This window comes from Hetaerina americana, unplaced genomic scaffold, assembly GCF_022747635.1.
Source record: "Hetaerina americana unplaced genomic scaffold, ioHetAmer1.1.p SCAF_2, whole genome shotgun sequence".
Lineage (NCBI taxonomy): Eukaryota > Metazoa > Arthropoda > Insecta > Odonata > Calopterygidae > Hetaerina > Hetaerina americana.
The window spans coordinates 51,090,288-51,113,523 of NW_027286763.1; the positions used below are offsets into that span (position 1 = coordinate 51,090,288).

The 23,236-nt window shown below is 38.4% G+C and overlaps 1 protein-coding gene across 2 annotated transcripts in view; it reads left to right on the plus strand.

The window, feature by feature from the left end:
- Positions 1 to 23,236, plus strand: part of LOC139687448 (hexosaminidase D-like) — a 120,272-nt gene that overhangs the window by 91,442 nt on the left and 5,594 nt on the right. For both annotated transcript variants that reach the window (XM_071584609.1, XM_071584610.1), the window contains exon 2: positions 10,756 to 11,103. In XM_071584609.1, coding sequence (XP_071440710.1) covers positions 10,804 to 11,103 — 300 coding nt within the window. In that variant the 5' untranslated portion in view covers positions 10,756 to 10,803. The remainder of the gene's footprint in view (positions 1 to 10,755; positions 11,104 to 23,236) is intronic.

Below are 23,236 nucleotides of genomic sequence, written 5' to 3' on the forward strand. Positions count from 1 at the left end.
TAGGATATATAAACTAGGGGGCCAGTTCCTTTCCCTGTGCCGGTTATGGTTTCCCAGGAAGATCTGGTACCCGAAAAATCACTTTAGCTTGGGCGGAGCTGCAGGTGCCCAGAGTGCCTCGCCCGGGAATCGAACCCGGGACCCTCCGGTCAGCATTCCCCCTGGACTACCTCGACCCACATATATATATATATATATATATATATATATATATCCCTTTTCTGCATTTTTCTGTTTCAATGGGGCAGGGTTATTTTTCCACCCTTCCCTTTCAATGAATTCATCGTGATCCACGCGTGAACTATCCCCGCTCCTCTAACACCCCTCCTCCAGTGTAGGCAAGATTAATGCCGGGGTCTTGAGAATATTCGGCCCTCTCCGCTCCAGGATCTCGTCTCACCCATCTCGAGGTCCACTCCGGAGGTTTCGGGAAAGCCAACGGAGATAACTCGACGGCGCCGCTCCGCTAGAGTGGCTATCTAAACTACCGACGGCCTTCGAAGTAAAATTTACCTCCTCCTGGTCAATTAATGCACAGGGTAATAAATATTTAAGCAGTTCATCACCAATAGCGGATTTGAACCGTGAAATTGTTTTTGCGTAAACCTCCGTTCAATTTTCCTATCGCCTGTTCTCTTTTGTGTCTTAATATTTTTTCTTCGCTTTGCTGCTTTCCATGACTATGTATTTCATGCACAACGCGAAAGATGGTTGCCTCCCTGCTCGCTACATCTTTCAGAGTTGACTTCAGTTAGACGTCTAATGTAAAAATATTCTGAAAGGGTTTATTTCATCTTCTCTTCAATATTTTCAATGGACTTATCCCCAGACCTCTCGTCCGTGGATATGTAAGCCGGAGGAGAATGTTTTGAATCGATCTCCTTTGATATACGTCGAGCTTTAATTTATATGTTCTCTTTGTAATTTTTTATTTTTGTCAAAAGCCTTGAATTTTAGTATTTGGAAATTTCACGTGTGTATATATAATTGTAGCATATCGAGAGAATATCAAAACATTTCCTGGTTATAAAATTCTTTTAATTTTGTTCCTCTTGATTTGCCTCAATCAATGCAACAGTCTTAATTTAGGTTAAATAATTCTGAAATTGCAGCTTCCGTGATAGGTAAGGGAAAAGTATACTTTCGTGTCGATTGTCCTTCTTTCATGGATGAATTTGTGTAGTTTTCGTAATCTTATATTCTGCCAATGGCACGGGAAAGGGAATAATGGTGGGATTTAGTTATAATGCGAAATTCATACTATGAAATAATGATGACAATACCACTGAAGTATCATGTTTTTTTTCTTTTTAGCACGTAACGAACTCGTGCCGTGTTCATTGAACTCGTGGATTCAGCGCCGTCATCCACGAGGATAAAATTTACAAAGAAATGAGAGAATGATGCGACAAATGAGAGCTTATGACTACTCGTTTAACAAAAAGCACTGGAACTTCGATAACCAAGAATCCCCTCTATGAAGTGATTTTTGGAACATTAGTCCCGCGCCAGAGATCAACTCATGCAATACAATGCTTGCGTACCAAACATACACGCACATGATCTGGGGTTATTTGTGGAAAAGCTAAATCTCTCAACTGGGGCAACCACAGTTCACGAGTAATTTTTTTTATCTAATAGCGGTTGTGCTTCGGGGAATTTCAAGCGGTCTCATTAGTAAACAATACTTCAAGGTCACGATAGCTAAAACTTTCATGCGGATATTAATCCGACTCCGAGGATCGGTTTACCACAATCATAATGATGGCCACAGTGGATTCAACAAAGTGATCTATAGCGAGGGATTAATTTCCTCGCAAATCACTCCACACAAAGGATCTCCTCTTTCTTAGCTACTATGGGAGTTCTGCTATTTTTGCAATGTAGAGAAATATCGCAAAATATTTTTAAAGGGGCATTGATATAGCATCTGCATTATCATCAATAAAATCAAATTGGCATTACATATGATAGAAATGAATGTTTCAGCCTTCCTTAAAAGCTCCCAGCATGCTTTTCGATCGAAGTTAGAATATGCAATGATAGAAAATTAGGATATCATCAAAGCTTTATCAGAGAGAAAAGGAAATGCAGTCAGCTTGTGCCTCATTAAAAATAATTTGAGATTTTAGTCCAAAAAATACCTGCCTGGAAGCTAGCGACTGACTTTAGCTCCATGGAATGGTTCGCCAGGTGTTTTGCCAGCTCGGTTCCAGCTGGAGGGGACCAATGGAGAATGGTTAGAAGGACGGTTTTCGCCCCTGAGCTACCACCCATACCTTTGTTTATGCTTGCAAAAATGCTATATCGTTTAAAAATTTCGGCAGTCGAATAAAAACGTGTATTTTGAAGTCCAGTCCAGATGGTGAGCATATTCTCATTCCCCGGGCCATATTCAGAGAGAAACTGATGTACTCGCCGAAAATAAATGATGTACTTGACGTACTCACCCCCTGCCACACACCTTTTCGGTGACTCGCAGGGTATTGGTGTAGATGTGGATGAAAATATGAATGTTAGCACCTGTCATCCTCCACAGTAATCAGTAGATTATGTACGTGTAAAAGCTCAATGTAAATTCCCACGAAAGAATGTATTTTAAGTTCATTTGTCGGCCAATTGGTATATATGTTATCTAAACCGTTATAACCCTGGATGTTTTGCTTTTACAATTTGAAAAAACTGACATTTGGGTTTTTATTCTCATTTCCAATATATGGAACGTATTTTTGTCGTTGCGTATTTCATTTTCTTAATTTTGGAGCTAAATTAATCACCGATTGCTCCATTGTACAAAAACTAATTTCGCAAGGTTGTTATATCATTTATACCTACTTTGCGTTTCTTAATTTCCATAAAATACCGTGTACTGAATTTCAATCCGTGAGTAATATTCTAAAATTCCATTCATCGATTCACAAATTACACAAACGAAAGGTATAGTTTCTATTGTAATTTATGTAGCAAGGGGTTTGCGAGAATCAGTAAATGGGGACATTTTTCCCAGTGTTTGCTCGCAAACTGTGATCAAGCTGGTAAACATTATTGTGGGTGAGTTTGTGCGTAAATTTTATGGATGCAGGTATTCTTTCTTTGACTCGTATGTATCAAAGGGGATAAGTGGGATACCATAAAGAAAATATGCAGAGAATATATTCATTACTGTCTAAGAAGAGCGAACTTTTTTACTATCGTCTATGTTTGCATATCCCGAAAACAGCGTAATGTATAATGAAAAACATTTGGCGGGCATTAAGCGCAGAGTAGCTGAAGATTCTGCTACGTTAGATAGGTTTCCTTTCAAATATGCTGCCATTGAAAGAGATCCTTACGCAATTGATTTGATCGCCGTATTAGATCTCGCGCAGCAAAAAGGAGCTGATTTTAAAAGCGTTTTGATAGCTTATATTAGTTATGCTAAACTAGTCGCGTTTATAGACTATGAGACCTAGATTGGAAATCATTCGCGGAGCGAATAAAATTACAGATTAAATCTCTTGAAATTCTTGTAAGCGGCACTATGTAGCGATGATGTAGAATGCGTTATTAGCTTCATGGTTTTATTGTGAGAGAGATGATGAAAATAAAATAATTAGAGATCAAATGTAAAACTGACAGAATTAATGTCATTATTCACAAAAAAATTAAGGGATCGAAAGGACTGCAAATGATCGCTCTAGAGGAAAAATTATTTCTATATTCTTAGGTGCATTTTTGAAATATTTTTTCCCTATTTATATCCTATTTTGCCGTCATTATTTTATCTAACCTTTATTTTATTGCTCTTCTTGGTACTCTTTGCAGATCGTCTCGCCGGAATAGAGAAGTATTTTACAATTAAATATCGTAGTGTATGAAGGTATTTGTCAACAAAAATGTCATCATTCGAAATATTTTACATATTTATTGTAATATTAAAATTGAGCGTAACGTAATTTTGATTTTGCATGCCTGGTGTTGAAGCACCCCCTGCCACACACCCTATCAGTGGTTTTCAGGGCTCAATTTATTAGTTGGAGAGTATTTATATTCTGTTCTACATTGTACTTCGCAAACCGACGCAAGGGCGTTTGGCAGGGGGCATTGCACACCAGGGTTTCAGCATCAAAAATTGTCTTTTTTTCAATCTTTAATTACAAAAAATTCCGAAAAACAGTTCAAATAAAGAAAACCATGACAACTACGGACATATGAACTACGGTATCCAAGTGAGATACATGTCTACATGAATACGAGGAGAGCTGCAGGTAACCAGAAGTGCAATAACTAAATCTAGATGAGACAGAGAAAACACAAGGCTACTAAGAATGAAAAAATAAAAATATTCTCCCCCCATTCGTGGTCGGACAACGGTATTCTGACCTCTTTCCATTCGTGGAAAAAATGAAATCTTAAATGTATCTTTTTTTTTACCCCTCATCTGTCTAATTGTATTTACATTATTTCTCCTGCGTAGCACGATGGGGTAATAATGCATTTTCAGCTACATCGTTAAAGAGACATCCAGGTTATGCAAAAGTTAATCTGTAATTTAACCTTCAAGTGATCCCCAGACTATCTCATCTAATAATCTACATACGCCATTAAGTCCATGATGACAAAATTTTACAAATCTAGCCCCCCTAAGCAGCACTCGATATATTTCGTCAATCAATCCAAATTCATAAGGATTCCATATGCTATCTAAATGTGGCCTAACCCAGAGAAATACAAGCATTGTTCTTTAACCTTTTATGGTAAAAGTATATTCACGATAAAAAGACAATTAGAGTTCTCAAATAAGACACGCTTAGAGATAAAGAAGCGGCGTTTGAAAATATTGCAGTAGCTTGCGACTCTCTATGACACTTGGATGGTTTGGAAACTTGACACTTGGATGGTTTGGAAAGCATGCCAAAGATATCAGAAGCTCTTTACGGAGAGGGATGCTGACCACACATTAAAACAAAATTAATTATCTGGGAATAAAATTAAAGAAAAATAAAGAGTAGGGCTCACGTAGAACACCAGGTCGACCACTTAAGTACGGATGTAAGAAAGAAGTAAGCTCATGGCGTGAGAGTGATTGAAATGGATAGAGATGAATGGATGGTTGCCAGTTCGATCTACGGAAGAATTGGAGACGATGCGTCTGAAGGGTCAATGTTCGGATGTTAGCCGACCAATAATTCGACAATAAACAGAGGTAGACTAAGTAGAGTGGGGGAGAGAGTACTCAGATGCATCGCCTTAATCGTAGGCGATGCATCTGAGTACTCTCTCAACTGATTCCAATCTGTGGGATTCTCTCAGAGTACGATAATCTTCTGGGAAGCCGCAGGAAGCAGAAGGAATTTAATTATCCCCCCTCTCTTGTCCTGGATTTGTGAATTCCACCAACTGTAGTCATTATTCCTGCGTCACCACTTCCCTCGCTTGTCAAACCAGCCTTTGGATGATTATCCGTATTAATATGAATTAGATAAATTGTAGTAAGAAATTATCGATGAGGCAACGTAAAAACTCTTGTTTCTTGTGATTGAAAATGGGTAACTGATAGGGAACGGTATTCCATAATACCAAGGATGCTTGAATTAACTTATCATCGGCAAATGAGAAAATCATCGACTTGATGATTTGAGGCCCTTTCACAATTGTCGTTTGGTGTATGCCATTACCCCTCCCAGCGATATCTACCGCTACCTATCTCGTAATAATGAATCCCTCTGTTAGGTATTGCTTTCACATATAACAATTTGCTAATGAATTGTGATTTTTTTCTCTGAAAAAGAAACTTTAGGAAAATAATCACCTATATCTATACCAATAAAATATTCAAGCTGCTCAGAGGAGTATGTAAAGGGGATTGCGTTAAAAAGTGGCCGCTTTAACGTTTTCATAGGGAATTTTTCGTGGAAGAACTGAGCGTTTAAGTCTACTTGTTGTGGTACGGGTATATTCATCTTGGAGTGAATATTTCGGCAGAATGGTAAATGGAAATTGAGGGCTTGAATAATTGATTTCACTTTTTGAGCTCTAAATTTCATGGGGGTAAAAATTCAATCTAGTGTTAAAGACTCCTTTCTTTAAGGGTTTAATATCAAGGACGGAGAGGTCCAAGTGGATCTTCAATTTACTCATTCATTTTATCAATACACTTTGTAGACTCAATTCAATACGTAGCAGTTACCCTCACTCACGATCTATCCTGGGTGAATCATACGGGGAATATGTGGACAACCTACCAAAAAATATGATTTTATAGAAGAATACTTGGTAAATGTGATGAAAAGGTAAAAGAGAAATGTCACCTATCGCTGGTTAGGCCTCATTTAGAATATGCTGCAAGTATATGGGATCCTCACGAAGTTGGATTAATTGCCAAATTGGATCGCGAGAGAGGAGCTAGATTTGTAAAACGTTGTGATGATAAACTTAGTAGCGCATCCAAAATACGAGGGTCATCCGGAAAGTAGTACCCGTTCGTGAAATAAAGACACAAAAGTAAATATTAACAAACATAAAAAATTTTATTTGAAAGAGGATACTTTAAACTACTTCTCAACATAATCTCCAAGCAAATTAAGGCATTTGTCATAACGTGTGACAAGTTTCTGTATTCCTGCTGCATAGTCCTTCGCCGCCAGCTCATTGAGATACGCGAGGGACCCATCTTGCACAAATGTTTGCATAATGCAGATGGTGTTTAACAATTTCATGAACAATTGTTCGAGAAACATTGGGAAAATGCTCACAGATGTCATCAATTGTGACGCGCCGATCGTTCCTCACGAATTCGTCAACTGAGCTCACCAGTTGGTCTGTAATGACAGACGGTCTCCCCGAACGCTCATCGTCGTGTGTGTTCCCCCTCCCCATGTTGAAGTTGCGACACCACCGCCGAACAGACGACTCGTCCATTACATTGTCTCCATACACCTCCTTTAATTGGCGATGAATATCACATGGGCGAACGTTTCTTGCATTGAGGAATTTAATCACTGCCCTCACTTCACAACTGGCGGCGTTCTCAATTTTTTTAAACATTGTAAACAATCACAGAAACAACACAGGCAATGCTAGCGTCACGCAACTTGGCTCAGAGAAGGCAGACAAGCCACTGAAGCTATCTGACCTCGTCCAGCGGCTACTCGCGTCGTCAGCACTTCATGCGGCACGAACGGGTACTACTTTCCGGATGACCCTCGTATTAGAGCAGCTAGGCCGGGAATCATTCAATGGACCGAAGGTTAAATTAAAGACTGAAGCTCTTGCATAAATTGGAAGGAGGTCTCTTTAGCAGTGATGTTGAAAATGTATTATTACCCCCACCGTAGTACGGTAGGAGAGATCATGTCAGTAAAATTAGACAGATTAAGTGGAAAACAGATAGATTTAAGATGCCCTTTTTCCACGACTGATGAGGGATCATAATAGGGTCCAACCTCGTTAATGTCATGTTCGGGTAAAAATTTGTCCGATGTGTATTCACCCCCTGCCACATACCATAGGCTTTCAGGATACAAGATAAATAATTAAATAAAATAAATCTATTTACGATTGAGACACTCGGTCTATCTCGTAATGCCTTTTTTCTCGGCCGGATCTCATAAACGAACTCAATACTATCTCGCACTTAATCTGTGCGGGCAAAAACGTGACGTGCATTATTCCTTATTCAATCAATAATGTTGAAGATGTAAACCAGAAATTATTTTCATGGATCATTTTGAAGTAAAACCTCGTATGTTTTCATTCTTAGAGGAAACGCCAAAAATACAGTGTAGGAATTTTTGCCTAACTCGCAAGTTATGAAATTTACTTATAAATGTAAGAAGCATTTTAAAATTTAATCTAAAGTCTAATCTGGCAATGTTATCTAGGTAAATTTCAATATTGCCAATGTAATTTTAGCTGCTTTTTGCAAAAATACACATGAATGTTTCTGTGTGGAATTTGGTCAAAATTAAAAAATTCATAATTTGTAAAAAAAACTAGCATTATTAGCAAATTCAAAAGCGAATTTTCATTCGCGAAAAACGGCTTTCGCCATGTGTCGTCTGAGTCCGTTCTCCGCTTGTGATATTACGCGTAACGTTATGCCATCTACCGAAGAAGCGTAGTAACTAAGAAGTCTCGTATTCTTCGAGCGCCTAATATAAACCCGTTCACAAAGTGTCACTATTGATTGGTACCCTATTTTATATATTTATGGGGCAAGATTGATGGAGCAACATTCTTACAGATGTCAAGAAAGCTTAACTCTACATTTTGTTTATCGCATCTGATTTCTGGACACAGAACCTTTTAAATGTGTGAGGTTATCAAAATTTCAATCTTAGCAAGTGTAATCGTTTATGGATGTTTTAACCTCTTTTAAAAGAAATCTCACCCGAACACGCTTATCCAATTAGCCGTAAAGAAATCAATTTAAATTTTAATGGCATATATTAATTGCAGGAATAACGAGGAATCTATACCATGTCCATGCAGTAGACTCAATAGTAGAGTTATGTATTAAAACTAAGTTGTATCATTAGCGCATATCATTTAATAATATTGAAAATGATAAATTCAAAGGTAAGCGTAATATTTTAGTCATCGATTTCATAAAAAAATAAATGGCAATATTTATGGCATTCCCGTACATCTTAAATTAATGCTGACAACACAAGTATGTGTATGCATATGAAACCCTTAAAAGATGACACTTAAAGTATATTAAATAAATTTACCATGCCGTTGAGTTTCACATTATCAATTTAATTATATAATAAAATAATATTTCGATTTCCCTAAATATTTTGAGCACCATTTAGTTATTCCAATTCCTTTCCAGTGTCCGAAACGATAGTGCCGTTATGTATAGCCATAGGTGGTAGTTTTTGATTTTAGACTTAATAGAAATGACTTAATTTTATTTATTTCTATACCTTGCAAGCCATCGCTAGGGTGTGTGGCAGGGGGTGAATACACACCAGACTAATGTTGACCCGAATATGACCCTATCGCGGTCAGACAACGTTATACTGATCTCTTATTGTTTGTCGAATAGATAATATCTTAAATCTATCTGTTATACACTTAATCTCTCTAATTTTATTGACATTTACTCTTCTACCAAGTAAGGTGGGGGGTCATAACACATTTTCAGCATCACTGCTAAAGAGACTCCCTTCCAATTTATGCAAGAGCTTCAATATGTAATTTAAGCTTTCCTCCGTGAGTTATTCCCAGCCTAGCTCCTCTAATATTTTGGATACGCTACTAAGTTATCTTAACAACGTTTTACAAATATAGCTCCAATACACTGCACGCAATTTAATTCGGAAATTAATCCAACTTCGTGAGGATCCCATATACTTGCAGTATTTTTTACTTTTTGCGGTACACACTTCAATGGACGTAACCCGTTTCTGCTATGGACCAAAATATAAGTGGATCAAATCAATATTTCAGCGCGAGTCATGAAAATATTAAAGCTCTTGTGAAATGAATATCGTTGAAAAGATATATTTTAATGTTTATATGTTACACGCTTAAAGCGAACTAGTTTGATTTTAAGCACTGTGCAAATCTCCGTCAATAATCCATAGGTGATGAAATTGTGTCACCATATTATTCATATGCAGACGTTTTCTCTGACAACTTTTCGCGGAGCGGATCTAGTTCGTGGACCGCAGGTTGGGCACCCATGCAGTAAGCGACATCCTATCCTATTCTATGAACCAGTTGGGTTATTTGGATGTGATGCAAGCACAAACAGCTTTCATGACTTCGTCTTATATCCTTTTGAAGTAGTGGTGGTTTTAGGGGCCTTAAAGGTCATTTGAACCATTGAGGGAGAGTGGAGAGAAACCCCGGCGTCGGCATTAGCCTACTCATAACGAAAAGTGCCAAGGGGTCCGCAGTTTAACGTCTCATCCGACGGACGTCGTACTCACTCAAAGTGCTCTCCACAAAGCACCTCAAGTAGGGATCAGGATACCACTGGAAAATATCTGCCGCCTCCGGGATTCGAACCCTTCCGGTGGCAAGCCAACACGTTTCACCCCCGCCACATGCCCTTGCAATGGCTTGCGGAGTATTATGTAGGTGTAGCCGCCGCACCATCCCGATCCCCCTTGGATTTATATGATAAAGTGAAATAATAATTCGGTCAAACTTATTCTTTCCACAGTTTAAAACCCGTAAATTATGCTTCATTAATTAATGCTTGAAAAAACTTTGAAATAATAGCAGTAGAAATCATCACGGACGAACATTCGAAATGCTCTAAAATAAAATGGACATGCATTTTATGCTTCCATTGTGTAAGGACACTGCCCTCCATGTGCCCTTGTGACGACTTCCTGGGCAAGAAGGGTAATGCATTCTCGTATTGATTTTCGACAAACCTGACATGTTTGAAGTATCTAGGGTTCATATATGTACATAGGACTCTATAAATTGAAAGATTCACTTGAAAATGATGTAGTACATCGAAACTGGTCGATAATAAATCTTTATTACTCGTAAGTGAAAAATTGCAAGTGTTCGTCTCTATAATCATCTCAAATTCCGCAGTTCACGATTTCCAATGTTTCCACTGTCTCATGCTATTTGCCGCTTGCGACGCAACAAATATATTTTAACCATATTATATTCTAGAGTTTAGCTATGTGAATTCACCTCTCTCTAAATAATGCCTTGGGAACCCCAACCCAATGATTTCCGCCCCACTCCCCCTTTCGGGAGAGGCAGTTGGCTAACCGATGGTCTCTGCTGCATCCACAGGTGTCTAAACCCTCCCCCTGATGGAGACGAGGTGACCGGCCGCCGGGGATGACCGTGGGGGTGGCCGCCGTGGCGATGGGTGGACGGAGGTGTTGGCCCCCGCGCCGCCTCATCCTCCTCCTCTCCCTCCCCGTGATCCTCCTGCTGGCCACCATGGCTGCACTCTCTTCCTTCCCCTTCGGCCCCCACGGGCCCAGGGCACTGCCCTCGCAACCCAGGCCCGAGGCCCTCGTTGATGGCGGTGAAGAGGAGGAAGGGGAGGGCGACGGAACGCCCGCTAATGATGACCCGGACAAAAAGACGGACCCGATGCCCCCGCACCTGCGAGTGGTCCACTTAGACTTGAAGGTATGTGGCCTCTGACGTATCACTTCGATCCTGCACATCAGGCAATGCCCTGCGCAGTACGGCGAAGTGTCAACAATCGCTGCCTGTGGCAAAGGGCTGATGTCAATGGGGAACATTTAGACAGTCAATGTAGCTGTAAATAAAGTACTGAAACACTGCTATTTTTATCTATTATTATTACAGCATAGGACACTGCAAGCCACCGATAGTGTATTTTAGTATGTTTATAGTATTTTTAGTACCCTGCATGCCACCGCTGGGGTGTGTGGCAGTGGGTGAAAACACACCAGAATAACTTTACCCGAACATGATCCTACCGCGGTCGAACAATGCTATTATGATCAACCGTTCGTAGAAAAAATAACATTTTAAATCTATCTGTTCTACACCCAATCTCTCTAACTTAATTTATTTGCAAATAACTTAGATTATGAGAATTATTTTCTTTTGATTTCAATAACAGCCAATAACCCTCATCGTTGCAGGACGAACTGTGGAGTTCAGGACCGGTCAAATATCCCCGCAACCAGATTACCACGGTCCTGCATATAAGCAGCGATGCGTATACATTTGATGTGAGCATTCCACGGACCGAATGCAACAGCGTCCACTTATTTTATGTCTGAGCAAACGAAACTGGGCTCATTTTCAAACAGCATCCAGACATTGTCAGGGAGCAGACAGCAACCCCCTCCCCACGCAGAATTTAACCACGCGAACACTAGCCAACACGGAATGCTTAGTAGTTATTATGGGAAGGCTACCGACAGTTCCTTTGCGCACGGTATGGTTTGTATGTAATCATCTCCGACAATCGGAGAGATTGCGGGAGCAAGTGTTTATATGTCGCCCAATATATTTACGCATTTTTACTCAAAAGCACGTGCCATATCTCTCCGTACGTGTTCTCTCGCTGAGTCCCGACTCCATTCGCATATCGAATTGCGGTTTTGCGCATTTCGCAACTGCCCCCTCCCCTCCCTCCCGGTCGACCTATGTCAGACAACAATGAATAGGCGCGCCCGACGGATTGATCAGAGCTGGCGGTAGGTGCCGCAATCAAAGGCAAAGCCGAACAGCTATTGAAACAATGTTTGCAATTCCGTATAAATCATCCACCTCTCCTCCTTTGCTGGCACTCCTCCTTTGGCTACCCAGATGATCTTCGTTCCATAAATGAATGGTGTAGACGTAGGGTGGCTGAGCAAGGGCGCATCGTGGCGTTAAGTCACACTAGTCCCTCGGGGAGGCGCGAGGCGTTTGGTTAGGTGCCATGCATTTAACCATCTGAAATTTTCATTCATGTGTCCTATTTCAATCAAAAAAATTTAAATTGCACGGAAGATGAATTTTTTTGTTCACTATTTTCTTATTTCGGGAGAGAGTAATGTTCCAGTTGACTTGGTTTTTCTAGATTTTATGAAAACTTTCGACGTAGTACCTCATAGTAAATTACTCACAAAGCTTGAATCATATGGCATGGATAAAATATCCTGGGTTGGATTAAAGATTTTTTGAATGATCAGGTGCAAAGATTAGTCATAAATGGAGTCAGCTCAAATGCAGTTCCCCAGGGAAGTGTTATCGGACCTCTTTTATTCCTAATTTACGTTAACAACATTAACTCGGTAGTCACTGGTAAGATAGGTTTATTTGCCGACGATTCAGTGGTTTACCGTGATACCCGTAACCTTGAGGACACTATCTTTATCAGGTGACCATTGCTGGTGCAACACTTTGCAATTAAAATTAAATTCAAACAAGTGCGGATTGATGAATATTTGTAAAAAAGAGCAATTCCCTCCCAAACCCCTTCTGCATCAGGAACACAAAAGTGAAACGTAGAGACTCAAATACGTAGGCGTTACCCTTACTTAAGACCTCTCCTGAGTGAAACATATACGGGGAATATGTGGGCCAGCTAACATAAAATTAGGGTACATTAGATGAGTACTGGTTAAATGTGATGAGAAGGTCAAATAGAAATGTTATCTTTCGCCGGTGAGGCCTCATTTAGAATATGCTTCACGTATATGTGATCGTCAAGAAATTGGATTGATTGCCGATTTGGATTGCGTGCAATGTAGAGGAGCTGTATGTAAGAGCTGTAGCTGTTTGTAAAACGTTCTTATGATAAACTAATTAATGTTCCCAAAATACGAAGCAGCTAGGCTGGGAATCACTCACGGAGTGAAAGTTAAATTTCACATTAAATCTCTTGCATAAATTGGAGTTTCTCTCGTTAGCAGTGATGTTGAAAATGTATCATTAGCCACATCGTACTATGGTAGACTATATTATTTTAACATAATTAAAGCGATTAGGTGTAAACAGATAGATTTAAGATAATATTTTTCCGCGACAGAAAAGGAATCAAAATAACACTATCCAACCGCGGTAGGGTCATGAGTGAGCGTCAAACTATTTAATTTAAGGTACACTTTCCATTTTGGTATTCCTGATCGAGTAAGGGTTCGGGAGGGAATAGCTCTTTTTCCAAAAATTTATCACTTCGCACTTTTTAAAATTTAATTCTAATTGCCCAGGGTCCCTCCAGCATTTTATAGCAATTAGGTCATCTGATAAATGTGCTGTGTCCTCTGAATTACGGATACCTCTGTAAACCACTGCATCGTTAGCAAATAAACGTATGTTACTAGTGACTACGGAGTCAATGTCGTTTAAGTTAAGAGAGAATAAGAGATGTACGATAATACTTCCCTGGGGAACACCTTAAGTAACTTCTACTGCATTTGAGCTAACTCCAACAATGACAACTCTTTGTACCCGACCATTGAAAAAGTAATTTTTTTAGTACAGCGTAGTTGTAGTTTTTTTAGTTAAATGTATTTTTAGTACCCTGCAAGCTACCGCTATGGTTCATGGCAGGGGGTGAACCAGACTTGTTTTGACCCGAATCATTAATCCACCCCACAATTTTTTTATCTATGCCATAGGCGTCCAGCTTTGATACTAGTTCACAATGAGGTACTTTTTCGAAAAACTTTTGAAAATCTAGAAAATCGGCGTCCATTGATCTCTCCCGAACTAAGGATATCATAAACAAAAAGTGCAAGCTGTGTGTCGAAGGATTTACCCTTTCGGAAACCGCGCTAATGTTTCATCATTAAATTCTCACCCTCACGATCGAACTAGCTTCTATAAATTCCATGACTTTGCTTTGTATGGATGTGGGGGCATTTAAAATATAGGTATTACATTAACCGTTTTCTTATCACTGGGAACATAGTGATCTACTGGCTAGTTATCAAATATTATTTCTAGATACGGTGCCATTTCCGACGCTAGTTCCTTCAATATACGATCGGGTATTTGATAGGGCCCGTAGGATTAATTGGGCTTAATAATTTTCAGCAAATGAGATCAAAGGTAGGAGTGAGCGTTGTAATGAAATCAGAGAAGTTAAAATTACTCTGGTTTGTAATCACCCCCTGCCACTCACCCTAGCGGAGACTTGCAGTGTACCATGTACGAGTATATGTGTATTTAAATGCTCATATTTTATGCAATATAACTTTGCCGATTCGCAGTGCATGCGATGATTCTTCTCCTTTAATTCAGCCAGGTCAATGCTTTTAAAATCAATTTATTAACTTTTAATCCCACAGCTTCAACGCAACTGCGTGAAAATATTTTTTTACAAATACCGTTCGAATGTTAATCCGATCAGAATCGTTTCTATAGCTATTCCCATTGAGGAAGACATTAGTTTTGCAGATACTTTTCTTAGTCAAAATTACTCTAATTCAATAAATGCAATGTTTAAACATTAATTTCGTATGTCCTGGTGTTGAATATTGGTACCATGACCTACCGGTTGAGAAACTTCGTTTGAATGTCTCCCTGGTTTACTGCACCTGCTCGGCATCGTGTATTGTACATTTATTTATTATTATTTATTTACACAATTACGTTACAATTAGGCAAATTTCCTGGTGGCAACGGTCAGGTTAGGTCAAAGATAACTCTTACAACGAAAATTACATACGAATACATACATGATAGAGTACATGCTGATCGTGGGCTCTTAACAGACTTAAATTTTAACTCAAACGCTCAGTTAAGGCAATGGTGTCATCTGATGTCGAATAGCGAAACTAACTCAAGGGACCAGCAGACTTTGACTTGCAGATCATGCGCATGGAAATTTCTTTAGCTCACGGCTTGTTAGTGTGTTCAATAAACGCACTATCTTTATTAACGTTCTTGTTATCGTCTCACTCTGAGTCTTCGGTATTTCTTTGGACCATCTGGGTACCACGTGTATGTGGTTTCGAGGTGAAGGACGGATGATACGAGATCGCGATGTTAACTACCATCCGATTACACCGTAAGTTTGTGAGAGATTAAAGATAAAGCTTATATGGACAACCGACAGCACCATACGTCAGTTTAGAATTCGATACGTTTTCGAAAGAAGAGAGCCAAGACTGTGTTATTTGTATCTTTCGGTTGAGTCCAAGGTGATCGTTTACAGAAACGACATTTATTCAATCTCTCATTATAATTATGCTTAACGTTTGCTAATGTAAGTAAAAGAGTACACCTAGTTTCTATTTTAGTATGTTTCTTAGTATTTAGTATTTTTACTACCCTGCAAGCCACCGCTAGGGTGTGTGGCAGGGAGTGAATTAAAACCAGACTTGCTGTGACCCGAGGAAGTTTGCATGTCAGCGGTCACTAACGAGCACTTTATCGTTCATAATATCCGACCTGGAGCATTAATGTTAATAAAACTTCCACGTTAGCTAAAGATTAGATTTCATAAAAAAATAAAACCGGGCCGAAATCAACCCAAGGAGAGCCTTGGAGGAATGGGTATCTTATTTGAGACCAGTACATAAATCTAACAACACCAGAATTATCAATGGATGGGGAACATAATTAGACAGACGAAATCAGGATTACAAGATAGGGATGTAAGTTATTGCCCCCTGCTATTTCACTAACACGAATGAAAATATAATAGTTAAACGAGAAGGGTTGGAGGCAGGAATGAAAATAAGTGTCAAAATAACTCTGCGGTACGGGCTGAAAATAAAACAGCCAAACATCGGCATCGAAATTCCCAAGAAAGAGTTATACGTTAAAGACAAGAGAAAATGCACTGGAGCAGATGGTTATGGGGCAATATTTTGAACAAAAAGGTCATAGTGCCAACACCGCTAAAAGAACGACGTCACTAAAATAAGCATTCAACAAAGGGATGCAATTGACAACTTTGAATAAAGAAGAATTAGTAAAGACCTGCGGAATGTATCACTGTCCGGTTCAACACATTTTCGTTGACTGGGGAAAATAAATAAAGATTGGAAGATTTTAAAATATGTTTCGTCAATATATGCGAGATAATCAGGAAGACGTATTCGTTCGATTTGTTAGGGCAAGATAAATTTGGTGGAATTAATCCGAAAAACGGCACGGAAATGTAAAGGATGCGAGGGAATTAAGTATTTCATTTTAGTTTGGAGGAGAAAAAAAGGCAATTGGGAAGGTGAATGGAGGTGGAAAGAAAGAAAAAGAAAGTAAAAGGAAGTGAACTGAATAACTAAATTGTGCAAAGGAATAGCTGTTTGATCTAGTGAAAGTGATCTATAAATCACCTACGACGAAGTTCCCGGGCTTCATCCAAAAATAACCTATAATTGATGGAAAATATTTGGTACCCCAATAGATTGTTACATTTGATGATGCAGTGCCTAAACTCTAATTTCGAAAATGGGTATGAATTCCAGCAATTTCTTATTCCTTAAGGCCTTACCTGAAGGAAAATTACATCCTCAGATGAGGAAAAAGACAACTGGGAAACGGTAATAGTAATAATGCTGAGCACCATCGAAACCATGGTCGTGAAATATTAAATTTTTATGTGGAAGTGCAAAGTTTCTTTTTTTACCCTCATCATAAAGGAATTCCACGAAGTTAAACATGAAACTGTTATGTTTAATGATATCTTGTGTAAATGCAACAAAACGCAAGCGTGTTAAGCTGAATGTCCACAAAAACTGACTACAACATATGAAAAGGGTACAGGAAACATCAAATCAAGCACAATGAACAGAATTGTGTTGTGGACAATGCACAAATTCAAATTTCTTAATGTGGTCCGGATCAGACATGGTGATGATCAGTCATGGTGATAGACTCATCATGAAGTTTAAAGAGCTTGAAATTGACAATATTTAAATGGTTAAAAATACCAAATAATGTGCAAAAATGTATATTTTTCCAGATTTTATTGGATGCAGACATGCAAGAACCCGACGATTATTTCCCCTCATCCCCTATAGTGTTCCTTTAACCAGCAAGCATCGTTACGCTCCCATATATGAGCTTAACCCTGCGATGTGTTACAGCCCCCTGCCACACACCCTAACGGTGGCTCGTAGAGGATCATGCATGTAGCATAATTTCATAGCTGAAAATTCGACCAAATAATCCCACTCAGTGCGTGTCCACTTGGTGCCCATTACCTCCTCGTCCAACAAAAGGGATGGGATTCTTTGCTGCTGTCATGGCGCTGAATTACGCGTTAAAAATTCAACATAGTTATGCTGTCTCATACGTTCGGGCTCCCAGAACAGAAAACGATATCTTCAACAGACCGGATCAGTTTTCAATTATTCGATCTCATAAATGTCCGGGGTATCCACTGCTTGCTTAATACAATTAGGAGATGAAATTGCTGTGGGATCATGCACCAAGAATTTCGAGAGTCAATCACATGACAGATGATTGTCTAAACTTAAGCGAAGGTTTTCCAATCCAAAAAAGACAAAAAGACCCGACTCGATGAATCGCATCATTAAATGTAAACTCAATGTTAGTGCACTCAATGTACTCTCAGAAATATCAATATGCGAGTCCTGAAAAGAATAAAAGCCCTTTGAGTCTGCTTCTCTAACGTAAAATATCAATTATTTATCGAGATATCTAACCTATCGTCACTCACGCTTAAATGCTATACATAAATATATGCTTAAAAAACTGAATGCAAAATCAACACTCTTGCTTTAAATAATTCCTAAGACTTTTTTTCAGTTATGTGAGGACAAAAATAATATAAATCAGACTAACTAAAATTTATGATACCAAAACGTAGCGAATAAATTCAATAACGAATTGTGACACAAGAAATACTTTAGAGTAAGGTCTGTGAAATGGCCTGAATTATTCCACAAAGAGTCTTATATAATTCATTTTGAAAGGGATGAACGATTGTTATCCGTGGTACAATTCAGACTGACTTTTCCTGTGAGATCAAGGTTGATGTATCGTTATTAATCCTACACCTAACGGATTTTCATTTAACGTAAGAAAACTGAAAATCCATGTATTTATGGTACCTCAAGAAGTGACAAATATACAGTAAAATATTTATTGATATTTTCCAACATGAGAATGAGTTAGGAGCGGTTTACTGGCTTTATTTTTTCGAATAAAGAGGGCGTGGAATTTGCTTATGTTACTTGATGGAATCAGGAAAAGCGCCGAGTCAAGAAATACGTGGAAAGTTTTTCAAGTAAAATATGACAATAAGTCAGATTAAAACTAGTTTCAGCCTTCAGGGAAGTATCCGGGGTAGAGGTGGTAGATATTGAGAGTAGGACTCGTGCTCAATGAACATGGGTAAATGATTTTAAAAATATTTCATTATTTTCATATATATATATATATATATATATATATATATATATATATTACTTTTTAAGATATGAACGTATTCTACTTGGAAATTTAATTTGATTCAATTGCAGCTATATGGATAATGTAAAATCCTCGCATTTACACCAATTTGTGCACACTTTTTTAAAATCTAGATATGATCGGTTGTCCCCCAAGGATGAATTAAAATGCATCGATTCCAAAAAGTTGGAAGCTCAATGTTATGAAAAATAATAGAAATAAACTTCAAGTAGTTTAATGAAAAAATTGACGAATTACATACGACATAAAAAGTGAAAAAACAAAACTGTTTTTTTATAGATCTCTCTCAAAGGGTTTTAATATTGAGTAATTGGTAGCTGGACTATAAAATCATTTTCTTTTTAAAGAGGATATTGCAGTTTAAACTAAGGTGGGAAAAATACGTCATAAGGCACCACAGACAGAGCACAGCCTCTAGTCTAATTCCTGATAATAATTAATTTTATATCAAAGTTAGTCAAGAAAAGTTTCGTTCCGCTATACCTCGATTACCCTAGCGAATAGAAAACTATTTTGTAAGCATTAACGCTCCCTTTGAGTTCCTTCGTGAGTGAGTCTAGTTTCTCAATTACTTAAAAGCAATATCAGCCGTAGGATTGAAGTTCTTAGTCACGAAGCATGTAAACACTTACGTTTAGTTCGACTGATTGATTCCCTGAAAATGCATTCAAGTTTTCATGAATAAAACTTCCAACATTTTTTTATTGCATGTTCAGAAACCAACAATTTTCACCTGAAATGTACGTGTAAAATTCATTCCAAAAATGTGCGACCAGGGTAAAGTAGTGGTTTATATAAAACTCGTTGAAGGGTTGACCAATGTTGCGTACCACCGTTGAACCTCCCGTAAAAAAAATAATCAGGTCTTTTGAAGAAAACCTCAGAAACATGAGATTTATTTATTTGATGAATCGTCGCCAATTATTTCCACGTGACCACTTACAGTGAATGACATGCTTTGCTGTCTCAACTCAGTAGTACATTTTTAGTTGCAGCATGCTTTAAGTGAATGATTCCACGCTTTAAATACACACAACATATTTCGCCTTCACATTTTACCTTGTCGCGCAAATTTCCGAATCAGATAAGTTTTTTTTACTCAGAAATATATGTCAGCTTCCTGTATATTTTCTTGAAATTACATCGACCACTCGTTAAAGCAAAAAATATGGAATACCAACTTTTTCACGCTGAATTAATTTGGGTGTTTTATCTTTTTATCTCATCAGAATAGATAGTAAAGTCTGATGCCTTAAAAGGTCGCCTCTGATAACGAGATAATGATGAAAACTGCCAGTCACCGTGTGTCATAATGCTTTGATATGCATTCTCCTTTCTGGTTCAAACATAAAGCACGTGGTCGCGCAATTCTAGAAATTGAAAGATAATCAATCAAATTTGGAACATTTTAACTTATCGGGCTGTCTACGCGTCGTGGCGTATCACGCACGCTGGCAGACGTCAGGTAATGTAGATATGTCGTAGCCATGGAGATTACCAGTTCCAGAATTTATTTATCGTTTACTAATGAAACGCGGCGGGTATCCGAAGTCCAGGATCGAGCCCCGGAGGGCTCAATTACTGTACACCCAAAAAAGAAGATGCAGGTGCATTAAAGCAGTAAAAAGAGGAGCCAGTTTCCCATAATATCAGAAACACAGAACAGGGACATGAAGAAGACTGTTATAATCATTTCCGGAGAGATGTGATGGAGTTTAGTTAGGACGAGGTGTGTTCAAAAAGTAATGGGGATTTTGTAATTTCGCTTAGTGCATAATGCAACATGAGTTCTTGCCACAAGGTCAAGCTATCAATAAGGAGTACTACTTACAAGTTCAACGCCATTTGCATGTAGCAATACGAAAAAACGCCCGTCTTTGTGGCGAAATAATTTATGGCTTTGGCACCATGAAAATGCACCTGCTCACACTGCTCGCTGCTTGTTCGTGGACTTTGACCAAAAACAGCACTTTAATAATGTCCCAGCCTCCATATTTGCTAACACATGGCCCCGTGTGACTTTTTCTGTTCCCAGAAATAGAGAGAACCTTAAAGGGCCGTATTTTTACGAGCATAGATGAAATTAAAAATGCATCTTTGAAAGAGCTAATAGTGCCAAAGATCGTGTGCCAAAATTATTTCGAGGATTGGGAAAAGCGCGTAAATGTTATACGGTTGGATAGTTTTGTAAATATCTACTGAGACGGAGGAGTTAAATTTTTGTTGATAGGATTTAGCATGCATTAGTTCGTATTCGTATTTCAATATATCCCATAGCAAATGAACGTCTGTATAGTAGTGATTTTAGTGTTAGCAGTACATTAAATAGGATCATTGGAAGGAGTTCGATAGGTAATTGCCATTGCGGTACATTACTATCACTAAAATTACCGTGTATAAATATTGATATTTTCTTGGAAAAGCGATAGATGTGTATGTATATGCATGTATATATTTTGAAATTATCATAAACTGTATTAACTGATCAAGATCAACCTAAAATACCTTGCATGAAATTCTGAGTTCGAGGCAAATTAGCAGAAGAACGAAATATCTGCGATTAGGAACTTATTTAACTACAGGTTTCGAAACATAGACATGTAAACATTTAATTTTTTCTTGAAATCACAATCTCATGCAAAAATATTTAGGTTATTCTCTTCCGCAAGTCCTTTGGTGAACAAAGAGCAAACAGCATTGTTTATTAAAGCGTAAGTTTTCACTTTGGTCATTCGAACTAGAGGAGATTCATCCAATTGATGGTCACACATTACTATCTAATGGAATTTGAAAGATTAATGTTGTCATTTTCAAGTGAGATATCAATCTCGAGGCAGCCAACTTAAAACTCAAGATGACCTTCTTAATTTTTATACCTGCTGACAATTTTTTTTAATGTTATCTCAAGTGTTCATCTTGTTTTTTGTGCGTCTAATCCGTTTTTATATCGCTAATGAGTAGTTACTACAAGGGATGCACGTAACGCGATTTAATTGATAAAAATACGCTTAGAGATCAGATTTTCATTGATAGACACGGACTCAAGTTTTTTTGTTGATTGGGAATCCCTCATCTTCCTAATCATTTTTTTTCACGGACTGGTATAGATTTCCCCAACGATAATAGAATAGTTGACAACATTACTGGACATAATTTCAATCATTCGTTTGCCAGTTCCATAGAGTAATGTCCTCGAACGTGACTTTAGTTTTAAATGGTTAGTTGACGCATATATCACCTGTGTAGAGTATTGGGAGGATGTGACGAGAGAGTTAAAGAGCAATATTATTTTACGCTGTTTATGCTTCACCGCATCGCATAGTCAGATCGTCACTAGGAGGGATAAAAGGATTTTTTTCTCCGATTTGCACAGATTTTGAACAAATTTGCTATTTACCGTAAACCTACATGTAAGAACCAGGTAATTAAAAAAATATAGCAGCATATTATATCAAGCTATATCGGGAATTGGCTATACTCATAACACCCATAACCTATGGAGAAGTAAGAAGGAACCCATTAGTAATTACCACAAAACTTACCATTCTCCCTCCTAGGTATTCCGCAACTAATCCCTAAGAAAACTCCAGAGAACCATGTAATGGCTTATCCCCTGCTCCCCATCCCCTTTTGTCTCCTCCCCAGTTACGTTCTAACATCACACCTGACTCCCTACCCAATCCCTCCGCCCAACTCTCCTATCCCACTGAAACTCCCACCACTTGTTTCCTCCCCCATCGTAACAAACAACTCTCGACGAAATGTAATGTGTCTCGTATTATACCACTAATCCTGATGATGCTAAAGCGTAATGTGAGTTTACTTTTCATCGTTAAAATGGAATTCCCAAAATTATCGGCCTCAACTATCTCGCAGGCTCTTCAAGCATATTGTTTTCCAATTTTTTTCATATGTCATAATTTTATAGCATATTTTATTTCAGGTTTGTGCCACAATGTGCCATTATTTATGTTTGTGTTTAGTTTTATTAAGTACCCTACAAGCCACCGCTAGGGTGTGAGGCAGGGGGTCATTACAAACCAGACTAGCCTGGACCGAAAACACCTTTCCCTCCTAGCGCGGTCGGACAAACGTTATTTTATTATGATCCCTTATCGTTCGTGGTAAAAATTAAATGTTAAATCTATCTGTTCTGCACTCAAATATCTCGAATTTTATTGAAATGATCTCTCCTGCCGTAAAACGATGGGGCTAACTTCCAACTTATGCAAGAGATTTGATCTGTGATTTGGCCTTCACTCCGTGAGTGATTCCAAACCTAGATTCTCTAATAATTTTAAAACGCTACTCAATGTGTGATATTAAAATTTAAAAAAAACATGAGCTATTTAAAACGGATGATGTTTCGGCGATTCATTTAAAATACTCACTTCATCCGTATAAG